Source organism: Stegodyphus dumicola, chromosome 2 (genome assembly GCF_044657685.1).
Source record: "Stegodyphus dumicola isolate Sdum_Otavi_A_Nest chromosome 2, ASM4465768v1".
Taxonomy (NCBI): domain Eukaryota; kingdom Metazoa; phylum Arthropoda; class Arachnida; order Araneae; family Eresidae; genus Stegodyphus; species Stegodyphus dumicola.
The window spans coordinates 177,850,912-177,864,157 of NC_140769.1; the positions used below are offsets into that span (position 1 = coordinate 177,850,912).

The window sequence follows — 13,246 nt, forward strand, 5'->3', positions numbered from 1 at the left end:
TGGTAACTTATACATATATACACACATTTTTCAATATTAAATATTTTCACCTTTTTGATCATAAGCAAAAGACTTGTAAGAATAAGAACAGTCCACATTTTTCAATTAAATTTAGCGAATATACTAATTGCTTTTTTAGCAAATTTATGAAATTTAATAATTGAAAACTCATATGTACTTTGACTATTAAAAAATGTTTAGATTTCTTTGTAAAATCAAGTCATACCTCATAAATTTAAGCCACTGATTCTAATTTATATAGAACACAAAATTAGGTCTCAGTTTTAAGGCCATTATTACCCAATGTTTCAAACCTCCCGACTAATGTTTACTACTATCATAAAACATTTTGATTAGCATAAAAATAAAAAAATTAAAAATACCATCATCATGCTACCAATATCATAATTTTTATTTAGCTTAAATGCTACTCCACTAAAAAATTTCAATGGAACACCTCCAAAACTATTACAGACAACATTACCACCAGTAGATAACTGTGCTTTAATTTGTTAATTAAAAATAGGCATTTCAAGGTCACTGCTAGCCCCTTCATTCATTACTGTAATGTGCAGCGCAACCGTTATAGTGGTTAGCGATGCTGACTGCTGTGTCGAAGGGCCCAGGTTTGAACCCTCGAAAAGGCATGGATGTTTGTAAATGTATAGTGTCGGTGCAGCATGGTGGCATTCTAAATATGCGGCAAGCCAAAAGTCCTCTCGTGTGGTTTGGTGGAAGGGGAGAGGGGTGGGAGACCCTTGGACTCCCCCCCCGAAGTGCTCTCCATCAAAATTGGGGGCAGAACTGAGCTATATTGCACTGTCACCTGTAAGGTGTATCGTGCACTCTTTGCCATGAGGAATTTCGTGGGTGTGGGCTGTTACTGTCAGACAAGTGAGCACAAGTAACAACAACATTACTGTGTGTCATCATCACTGCATAGACAGAATTAAGGAACTCATTTAGCAAATTAAAAAACTCATTTACCTTCCACAATAGTCCTTTTTAGAAGCATGTGGAAATGGGGAACAGTGACTGAACTGCCTATTTTAAAGTAGTAGACTGCTACAGTTCTATAATCTCTACCCTCGGACAAATGTTCTGCCAATGTTTACAATTGTCATTATTGAATTGTTTACATTATTTTGTATGACAAAGTGTTTGCATCCATACTTTTTTTAACTTTCAAAATCGTAATAATTCAATGTCATGAAAATAAATATATTTTTTGTGATATAACATGCTCATTTAAGGTAATATCTAGTAAATTAAAAGCATTAATCTAGTGGGTTGATAAGGGTAATTTAAACTATAAAACAAGCATTCTAAATTACTAAGGTATATTAATTTTAGCAAAATTAATTTTTTTAAACTTCGTTACTTTTTTTTTTATATTGTACATATTTATATCATTCACCTAGCCTAATTAACAAAATACGTTTCTAATGCCATATATTTGACTGTAGAATTATCTTCATTCAATGTTCATTAACATCATCCGTAGGAATATATTTTCTATCCATAATTTATAGGTAGATAATCAACACATTTGGATCTAAATTTACTACATATAATATGAATTTATGCATGTTCAGTTAGGGTAAAATTTAGAAGATATAATTTACATATGTTAAGAAATATTGATAATTATTTTTAGTACAAAACAATAAATAAATAAAAAGTTATTTAAAAAGGTAAACAAATGTTAGTCTTTCATTATGCATTTCAAAAAGTTGTTCAGAATGATAAGATTTATTCAAATTAACATGCTGACTGCCCAACATGAGATAACTCGTATTAGTACTCTTCTTTAGGATGCCCAAAATGAGTTATCTCTTAATTTCTTGACTTGCCACTTTTGCGCCGCTACAAGTTACTTACTCCCTTAGCGCTTGCTTTAGCTGTACCGAGGCGACAAGTTGAAGCATTTCTGTACGAATCAACTTTTAGTGGGCTTCTGCAAAGAGCTTTGTCAACAAAAGCTGACCACAAGATTCGTAGAACCCTTTTTTTTTGTTAAAAAAAAAAAAATAAAAAAAAAAAAAAAAAAAAAATTCCTGTAAACTTTTTAATGATTGTTATGAACCATAATCAGTATTTTTAATAATATAACATGATTAATTCGATCTGGCTTCTCGGACTGGAATCCGAAAAGTGCCATGGCAGTCAACATGTTAAGAAGCATTTAGTGAAACATGCTTAACTAAAATGCTGTAAAGTAAAATATCTTATCTGCAGCATGCAAGTAATCAATATATATTACAGAAGATAATATTACCAATTTCGTTGTTTACAAAAACATTGATCCCAACAGTCAACCAACAGCTGGTTTTGGAACTTGGACTTGTGGTTTGGTTAGAGAACCTAGCACTTCTCCTGTAATAACAAAAATAAGCAATATACATTAACTGAAAAGCAAGTGTAGAACAAAAATCATTATTATTTGTTTAAAAAATCAGAGCTAATACTTTGAAGTGGATACAAAACTTTTATTATACCTTTTACAGAAAACATTTTGACATAATAAATTTACCATTCATGATTTAGAAGAATAAATATAATGCAGTACAAGTTCGAGATCCAGACTCATTAGAGCTTTGGTGATTCTGGATTTGGGATTTTTTTTAGGTGTTAGATCATCAGTTTAAATCTAGTAATATAATAGAATTAGTGAAAGAAATAGTGAATTATGAGGTAATGAAGTATTTATGACCTTAAAATAATCAAAATTTACAAACAAACAAACAAACAAACAAAAAAAAAAAGGGCTGCTCAATATTTTTTTTGCTTTGTTCCATTAAACATTTCTTTCAATGTATGTTGTTTAATTTCTTTCATTTTTTGAACTAATACTTCCTCTTTAATTATACAGATATACACAGTTTCTTGTTCACTTACAAAATTCCACTATTCCAAGTCCTGTAACTGCTGCATTGAGAATTCTCACTAAACTGTCAATCAAAAGTTTTCATTCTCAACAACCTGTCAGTTTTGCCACCATTGATAATGATAATTTCTGGATTTAGAACCATACTACAGATTTTGTCATCAATTAATTGATTGACAATTGCTGGTAAATCAACTTCTGGTAATCATCATTTATTACCACATCTCTTCACAAATTCCATTAACTGAATGCACTTTTTGTTTGAAGAATCTGAAAAACCTTCAAATTTGCAGCTATCATCACAAAGCTTATAGCTTCCGCTACGTACACTATTGGTGATGCATCCTGAGATTGGCGATTAAAGATATGTTGTTCTGCTAAATTTTGTCTAGCTTCTATCACATGAAGTTAAGTGTGAATTATGTTAGTTTAGTTTATAAGGTATTTCTGCCGCCTTCTTAGCATGCCTTTGTTGTTGAATGGTTCAATTAATTCTTCGGCACGAATTCAAGAGGCCCGTGGTTCGAGTCCCGGCGAAGGCATTGCTCAATTTCTCACATTCTCCTGCATAAAAAAATCCTAATGTCTCTACAAGTTATTTATTATACTTACATCTATTTTCCCCACATTCTTAAAGCTTATCTCAGTTTTGAATGAATAAATTCCCAGATATACATAAGGCGTATTCCATGCAGAGATTACAGATCATCAGGTTCTGAATTTCCACGAAGTTACGAACATCAGTTCGAAAAGAGAATACGGCTCATCGTTAAGCTGTGTGGATCGGAAATCCACGGAAAAGTTTACAGACGCCAGTCACGATAAAGAGGAACGACAGTCTCCTGAATACAGCTTATCATTAAGCTGTGTGAATCCGAAATCCACGAAAAAGTTTACAGATGCTAGTCCGGAGAAAGAGGAACATCAGTCTCCTGAACACAGCTCATATTTAAGTGGTGCGAGTCGGAAATCCACAAAGAAGTTACGGACGTCAGTCCTGATAAAAGAGAACATCAGTCTCCTGGATTCAATTCAAGCTGTGGGACAATCATTGTCCGAAGATCATCAGATCATTGTGAATGTGTAGTGTAGTGACAAAGTGATACATGTGTGATCATCGTTGTGCCTGAGAAAATTAGTGCAGTGCAGTGTATGGTGTTCAGTGCAGTGTGTTCTTGTCGAAGATCATCAGATTATTGTGAAGGTGTAAAGTATCATAATTTCTGGAAGAAACGCTGCAGCGTTTACGTGTTTAAAACATAAATTTTCATTGGGTGCGGCGTTTAGGTGCACTAAAAATAAAATAATTCATGATGATGATCATTGTACATAGACTGGTACTGTTCCCACAAAAAAGACCACTCAGTTGCTTTTTGCGAACGTTATTTTGTTTACATTCTTTCTCTTGAATGGACCTACATGCCTTATTCACCCTAAATGGGATCTCAGAACAATAATATTCTTCCCCCTTTCAAATCAGCATTCTCATCATTTTGAATATTTCTCTCTCCTCTGCCATTCGATGAATCTTCCAGGACCCATCCTTCTCTGAAAAAGAACTTAAAAATATGCCACAACAGAAAACGAGCCAAAAGAAGTGGTACTGTAAGGTGGCCAAATCTAGAGGACGACCTTGCAAACTGGATAAAGGAGCAACGAAAGGGAATGGCAATTTCAACTGTAAAAATTCACTTACAAGCAAAATTTATAGCAAAACAAATAAACATAAATGATTTCAAAGGAGGGCCTTGCTGGTGTAGCAGATTTATGAAAAGAAAAAAATATTTCTGGGCCTACTAGAACAACAGTGGGGCAACAATTACCAATGGACTGGCAGGATAAAAAGGCATCTTTTCTAAAATATGTGACAGATATTGAAAAAAAAAAAAAAATTTCTTCGGTCACAGACAATAAATATGGATGAAACGTCTCTCCTGCAAACAGAACTGTTGGTGAAACTGGTGCAAAAACTGTATCTGTGTTTACGACGGGGCATGAAAGAATGTCATTTACATTAGCTTGTGCCATAAACGGTGACAAGCTAAAGCCAATGATAATTTTTAAACAAAAAACTACTCCAAAGGGAGATTTTCCTAATGACGTAATTATTTGTGCAAACGAGAATGGCTGGATGTGCGAAACAATCATGCATGAGTGGCTACACAAAAGTTTGACAGTGTCGTAAGGGATCTTTCTTCCAACATAAAGGGTTATTGACAATGGATTTGATGCATGTTCATTTACTTGAGTCAGTGAAAACCTGATATGAAAAATTGTCTATGACCGTAGCAATAATTCCTGGTGGTTTGACAGAAATCTTACAACTATTAGATTTGTCAGGTAATAAATCCTTCAAAGCTGAAGTCCGAAGACGAGTGTTGGATGAGTGAAGGATTGCATACGTATACCAAAAGTGGTAAAATGCATAAAGCATCTTATGGAGAAGTTGCAAAGTGGGTAGGAAGTGCGAGAAAATCGGTAAAAACATCGTCAATAATAGCAGGGTTCAAAGAAGCTGAAATTATATCCTTAGATAAAGAGACTGTAAACCAAGAGGATGAATGTGATGATCTGGAAGAATTGGGACTTAGATCAGGATTTACTAAATCTTTTTAATTCAGATAGCAAAGAATCAGATTTTGATGGCTTCATATGATGTATAGTTTGCTGCAATTCCTTTTGTAAGTAAAATTTAAAATTTCCTTTTGTCATCCAAATTTAATATTTCGTTATTGAAACATTTTTTTTTTAATATAGTCTGAGTATTACAAATATGGCCTTCTTTAGTGGGTAAATGTAAGTATATTCGTGAACGTAAATATATTTTCAACATTTCTTACCTTTAATTTATTTTTGAGTTATGGTTTCATTTCATGCATTTTTCTTAACAGATATGTCATATATCAGGATATAGGTTGAGATTTTGCATCTATACAGTGCACGATGTCACACGCAATTTAATCTATTGTGGCATTTCTGTGCGATTTTAATTCTTTTCCCGCCATTATTTTTTGCAAGTGCGGCGCTTACAATGATGCAGCTGTTCTTCCGGAAATTACGGTAGTGAAAAGTGTCGGAATCATCAGGATCTATATATTGGTGAGGCGGGTAAGTACCTTGGATTTTTATATTGAGGCAATAAATTAATTTAATTAATTTCTGTAATTTAGTATAGTATATAAGTTCATATAACTGTTTTAAGTCAACTTTGTTTTCTGTAAAGCTTAAAAAAATGTGCTGTTTGGGTTTTATGTTGCAATAAGAAAGTATAAATTTTAGAATTTAAATCTGTGTTAATAGATTTTTTGATATCTGGAAAATTAATGTGTTGTGCTCAAATTAAGCTTATACAGTCAAAAGTCTTAAATAAGAACGTCCATAATCCGAACCTCAAAGCTACAGCCTTTCTGCGCATGCTTAAACGCATAATGCGTCTACGCATGCGCGTAATACATTAAGGCATGCGCATAATATGTTTACGCATTCGCGTTTAATGTATAACGGACGGTATAAGCTAGGCTAAAATTATCTAATTATCCATTTCAGTTAATGTTGCCGATTGCGTTGTTCCTTAATCTTCTAATTGGATCTGGCTTATTATTTTTTGCAGACTGTTAGAGCAATTTTATAAAGGTAAGCTTGAATTTTCGATTGTGTCAAAAACAATTTCCGATTCTGGAGCTGTCAAAGGATCTACAAAGAGAAAGCATGTTTCGATGTCCATCAAACAAAAAGTGGAATTGCTGCAAAAAATGGATAAAGGCATATCCTTTGTTTCTTTAATTATTCCGAAATCTGTTTATCAATTTCACACTGCTCTGCAGGAGGGGGGGGGGACGTCGCGGCGCGCAATGAACTGGATGTTGATCTGTCAGCACTATCCTTATCTTCAGGGCAGATGTTTTTATTTTATTCGGCTTATAATTCCTTACTAAATGTAGTATTTCATCTTGATGTACTCCATCTTTGATATGATTTAATCAAATTCCTTGTCATTATAAATATCACGAATACACATCAAATAGTTTTCTGGTTGCAATTTTCTAATTTCGACTATGCGTAATGTATGCTTTACACATGTGTGCATTGAAAGAAATGTTTTAACAAATAAATATTAAGCTTTTTTTTTGTAAATTTTGATACCCTATAGATCATAATTGCTTTTTATTTCATAAATTACGGTTTCATATTTTTAATTTTATAATTTCTGCATGCCATCTTACCAGATTTAAACTGATGATCTATAATCTGGAAAAACCGATAATCTGGAATCGCCGAAGTCCCGACGAGTCCGGATTAAAGACTTTTGACTGTATTATTGAATGTATAAAGGAGAATTACTGTAACTTTGAAGGTTCTAAGGATAGGTGGCATTCTGACATTCATTTCTAAGATGTCTTGAATATTATAAATATTAGAATTTTCAGTTAAGGTGTGTAAAACATTATTTGTATAAAAATTGAAAATTTTTTCTATTGAATGAGTAAAAGGGGAAGGCTAGAAATCCCCAGTATCTTTCATTGTAACGGTTGTCATATTAACGTTTAGTTATGAGCATGTAGATATATTTTTTTTAATTAACCTTTGAATGCATATTTTAATATACCTCAAATTTTGATGAAAGTATATTGTACTATCATAAGCAATTGAGTTTAACGCAACTGAATTTAAAACTTTTAAGAGGTAATATTATCTATAGTATCATGAGCCCTCAAGTACACAAATTTTTATTTGAACGCATAATGTGCATATTATAGTTTAAACTGTCTTGTTTTTGTTTAAGATCTGTAAACAAATGTTGTGAAAAAAATTAAGGGTTCAATTTTACTCTCTCTTTGTAAAAATGATATTTGTTTTATATATATGTAGTGTGAGGGAACTAAAATTGTTAAGTTGTTAGCATAATTTTGTTCATATCATGGCATTCTAAGCAAAAGTTATGAAAGAGGATCTTAAATCATTGGCTGAAAATTTAGGGAAAAAAGTTAGCCCTGAACTTAGGATATTGGATTTAAGATAGTTGATTATGGGAAATGAATCCTATCAGGAGGAACTAGTGAAAGGCCTGTTCGAAAATATCACTTCAACGAGGCTTGAGAAGGAAAAAGAGGAGCAAGAAAGAATTAGGAGAGAAGAAAAAAAGGAGCAGGAAAGAATTAGGAGAGAAGAAGAAAGGCAGGAAAGAATTGCAGATAGGCAAGATAGAATTAGGAGAGAAGAAGAAAGGCAGGAAAGAATTGCAGATAGGCAAGATAGAATTAGGAGAGAAGAAGAAAGGCAGGAAAGAATTGCAGATAGGCAAGATAGAATTAGGAGAGAAGAAGAAAGGCAGGAAAGAATTGCAGATAGGCAAGATAGAATTAGGAGAGAAGAAATGGAATTTGAATTATCAAAGTTAAGATTACTAGCCGCTAACGAAAATGACTCCGTAAATGGCGGGAAGGAAGAAAATGGACTTAAGAAAAGCCATTACGATCTAAAAAAAAAAAAAAAAAAAAAAAAAAAAAAAAAAAAAAAAAAAAAAAGATTCCAAAATTTGATCCTAAAGAGAATGACATTAGTTTGTATCTAGTCATGTTTGAGTGCAAAGCGTGTGATCTTCACCAATCAGAATGGGTTTTGGTTTTATTGACAATTTTGCCAACTGATATAGTTCAGCTGATTATGCGAGAACCAGAGCAGCAGGCTCATGACTACAATTACGTAAAGATGATCTTGCTTAAAAGGTTTAAGCTTAGTCCAGAAAAATTTCGCAGCAAATTTAGGGAATCCCAGAAAAACACTCAAACCACTCGGAGAGATTAAATTAAGGAATTATTTTGAAGAATAGATCGCAGGTTTTTAAGTTACCGATTTTGAACTTTTAAAGGATCTCATGATAACAGACCAAATGAAGCGCCGTGTAAATCTCGAAGTGTGGCAGCATTTTATTGACGAATGGTCGAAGATAACGACTCCAGATAAATTAGCAGAAATGCTAGAAGAGTATGAAAACATACGTGAAACTTGGAAGAAGATATCTCTTGTTCATAGTTCTGAGTCACAACGGGGGAAATAAAAATCATTTAAATTCAAGAGATCTGCAAAAGTATCACCAGTCTGGAGGGGAAGATAGATATGCCTCTGACAGAAAGGAACATCTCCGGAATCAGAATGAGTGTCAATTTGATATGAGAAGACTACTTAAGTGTTATTCTTGTGGTTCAACCGAACACTTAAGACCTCAATGTCTGGAAGTTAAAAAGGATCTCAAAACTCCGTTTATTGTAAACAGAGTCCAGGAGATTGAAGAAGATTGTTTAGCCCCATATCTAGCGATAGCTAAAGTGAACGGTTTTGATCTACCAGTTTTGAAAGATACCGGGTCATGCACTAACGTAATATGCAAGAAATATCTCACTCCTTTGATGCTGATGGGCGAGACTGTTTGGGTAAAACACTCGTTTGAAGAGGCCCCAATTTGTTTACTCTTAGCAAACGTTACAATAGAAGGAACTTTTGGCCAAGTAACAACAAAGGCAGCAGTCATTTGAAATGAATTGGATCCCAGTCATTATCTGTTAGGAAACAGAACCACCAAAACACTAGCAGTAGATCAACACGATAAACTTTTCTTTCAGGTGATTGCAAATGCCTAAAAATTCCATAGGAGAATTGTCCAAGACACCAAGTAGTGTAAATTTACCAAGGAAAGTGGAAGAATTCCCAGTTCATCATTTATCTATACTAGTGCCTCATACTGAAGGGTCAAAAGGGATTAAATATAGCTACTTCATGAATGATGTAAATCCAACTTGCCAAACGTACATATTTATTTTGATGCCAAATGTAGTAGTTCTCATGCAGCTTGTAAATGTAGCTTGAGGTCAGATGTAGTAGTTGGGTTACCATTGAGAGATTTTCCACAAACTGAAAATTAAAAATCTGCAAGGTTTCCCTTTTCAGCCTGGCTAGAAATATAACTAACACAAACTTGGAATGTATATTGTATATTACATATTTCAGAAACTATACGTTCTTTTATGGGATCTGTGTAATTAAGCTTTAGTTTTTAGTATTATGTTGTTTATATGTTTTTTACTGCCTTCAATATAGTTCCTGTCATTTTTATCCTTGGTACTTAGCCCATCACTGTGAAAAAATATTACTGCAAATAATTATTAGTTTTATTATTAAGACTTGCTGTGGTAAGGTACAATGAATTAGAGTTCTGAAACTCCCCCCACCCTCCAGGGAGGGTAGGAGTTGTGACGTTCAGACATATGCACCCCTTGAACTTCCAGGTGCTTAATCAGAGATATCTGTTGTCAGAGGCAGAATGGACAGCAGACCTTTGGAAGAAAGGTGCAGCGGAAACCCCCTTGGTGTGGTTTCTGGACATAAAGGACTAATTAAGTTTCTTTTCCATGTTGTAACAAAAATGAAGAGAGGGCTTTGTGTAAAAGCTTTTGATACTGTAAACGAGTGAAAGCAGACGCATCCTAGCCACGTCAGCAGCCTTTGTACAATTTATGGCTGAAATGATTTGTTATTTTAATTACTATTCAAGAATTTTTTATTAAGTTTTAAAAATAAATATTTTAAAAGACAACCCATCTTTTCTTTCACCCAACACGGGTGTTCTGATGTTACAACATGCACTTATAGTACATTTTCATTTCAGCATACTTTCTTCTAGTATATCCACTTTTTTAATCCTTTGCACTTGAGCAGCACCCCACTGATTTGAAGCGTCCACTCTAGTGGCACCCCTATGGCACCTGCAGGTTCAAAGCGTCCACTTGAGCGGTGCTGACAACAGCACCTGGCTGATTTGAAGCGTCAACTCGAACGGTGCCCCTACAGCACCCAAGAGGTTTGATGCATGTATTCGATGTGCACTGTACTTATGCTACAGCATTTTGAAACTAGATCTGTTTATTTACGATAAGATATTCTTATCTGAAGTACTTTCGTGGACCAGGTTCGGCTTATGTTCTTAGTGCCAAATCTTAGCTTAGTCTTAGAATAGCATTCTCTGGGGGGGGGGGAGAAAGAAATATAGATTTTAAGCTTTAGAGAAATTAAAGGTAAAGCTATATTAGTTATTCACTAATATAACCGAAATCGTCTCAAGTTGCTAGTTTGCATGAGCAAAAAAGGCCTCGAGTACAAAGGGTTAATTTCACTCTTGGATAATAAATGGATTTAAAAATCTAAGATATAATGGTCCAATAATTACAAATCCATGGTTCATAAATGTGCACAGTAATTAAAACTTCAATTATATTGATATGCCTTAAAAGAAAACTTTTAATTTAACAGTACAAGAAATAAGGATAGATTTTAGCATGCCCTACCTTCATCCAAAGTGCAAAATTATCCTGCAAAAAATTCTGTTCATGGAGTTAAAAAATAATAATAATTAATTAATTGTGCATATATTAATTAATTAAATAATCATAAATAATTATACCTTTATAGTTGTGCACATATGCACTTTTTCAAATTCAATAGCACCTTAACAAGAGCATATGTTTATGATTTAATGCATATTTCAGATACATCACAGTAAGTTAAAAATTACAAACATACCTCATAGAATATCGATTTGTCAACATTGAACGAGGAGAACTTGGGCTAAGAATTCCATTCTCACCTTCTGAAATAATAATAACAAAAGTTTAAAAGAAATGCAGATATTCAAAATCATATATGAAAATAGAAAATAGAAATATTTGAACTAACCAGTAGAACTCTTGCTCATGCTTAAATCTGCAGAATCTTGATCAGATGATTCATCCTCAGAATGTTTAAACCATCTGTGTCCAATAATAATAATAGTAATAATAATAAACTACTGATAAGACAGAGATATGGGTATCTATTTGTATATAATGCATTAAATAAACACATATGTATTAAAATACCAAGAATCTTCTCTATGATGACCACCCACTGTTCCAGATCATTTTGGCCTCTTGTGCAGGTGATCATCTTACAGAAGAATTTGCATAAAAGTTACATGCAATCAAGAATCCTGAAATCTGTTAAAAAGAAACACTTAAGCAGATGTTATACATATTGTATAATATAAAAAGAAAGAAGCCAACATAAAAATTAAAATCAGGCAAAAAAGCAGCTGATAGAGCTTTATTCTAAATCTCTTCCAAGTGAAGTCCTCTAATAGTTTTAATGGTATGGTTTATTAGTTAATTATCACAGTTATATTAATAAAATTTAGAACTAATAACAAAGAGAAGTAGTAAATAATTAAAAAAAAAACTATCTTGTATTTAATTTTCTGACATACAATAAAAAACTTTCCGAATATATGAAGCCCTAGTGGTCCATCTGCTCAACCAATTGAAATGAAATTTCCGATATTCTTATTTGAAGGTATGCGCTCGCGGTTGTGATAATTTAAAATAACAGATCTCTCACAGTTATGGTTACAATGAAAAAATTTTGAAATTTTGAATGGTAACAGCCACTTTTTCCTGTGCAAACTGATCAGTGCATTGAAAAACCACAGCACTGGACTAATACATGATGAAAATTGTCAGCATAAAACATTAGCAAAGAAGAGCATTGTAAAGGACCAATGGCAAAACAAGTTAGGAGATGGGGGAAAAAAAAATTACTGGAATTAAGTTTTCAACATGCTCACCTTCACAGATGATAATGTATTGCATGCACAATATTGTTGACAACAATGACAAATGTAATATTGCAGGAGGAATGTGTGCAACTTTATGTTTTATGGCATCTTTCAATTCTGACAAATCTCACGGATTTGATGAGTACACCTTAGATTTCAGATAACACCAAAATCAGAAATCTATTTGATGGAGGTTAGGGGATCATGGTGCCCTTGAAACTACAACAATATTTTAGAGATAGATTACTCTAAAATATTGTTGCAGCACTTGCCAAACACATGTGGCGATATGTGGAGGAGGCACTGTCTTGCATCCATAGAATTTCATTAAAGATAATTTGCTACTTCAGCTCTAGAATTATTAATTATGCAACATTGTTGCATATCGAGCACTTATGATGAAGCAAGTTTTCATACCTGTGGAAGTGAGCTCTTTGAAGAAGTACAGATTGAGAATGAATGTGCTTGCAATGCTGCACTACACATTAGCTTCGTGTAAGGAACTGGTGCCACATTGTTATGATTTTTCTCAGCCCAGTGAATGCAGTTCTTGGAGTTTACATTCCCAGTTAAGAAAGAAATGCATCTCACCCATCCATAATTTTTGCTGCAGCCACCTATTATTTTCATCATATCTGATGACAAAAAAATTCAAAAAGCCAACATGCTGTTCGTTATCTTCAGCTTATAAACAAACATCTAGATATGCACAAATTGAT

At 33.5% G+C, this 13,246-nt stretch overlaps 1 protein-coding gene across 1 annotated transcript in view; it reads right to left on the bottom strand.

Annotated features, from left to right (window-relative positions):
• Nucleotides 1-13,246, bottom strand: part of LOC118183787 (CAP-Gly domain-containing linker protein 4-like) — a 74,276-nt gene that overhangs the window by 13,618 nt on the left and 47,412 nt on the right. Inside the window, exons 10-12 of the mRNA XM_035353388.2 lie at nucleotides 11,615-11,688; nucleotides 11,462-11,528; nucleotides 2,279-2,376 (exon numbers count right to left, since the gene is read on the bottom strand). Of these exons, the coding sequence (XP_035209279.1) occupies nucleotides 2,279-2,376; nucleotides 11,462-11,528; nucleotides 11,615-11,688 (239 nt within the window). The remainder of the gene's footprint in view (nucleotides 1-2,278; nucleotides 2,377-11,461; nucleotides 11,529-11,614; nucleotides 11,689-13,246) is intronic.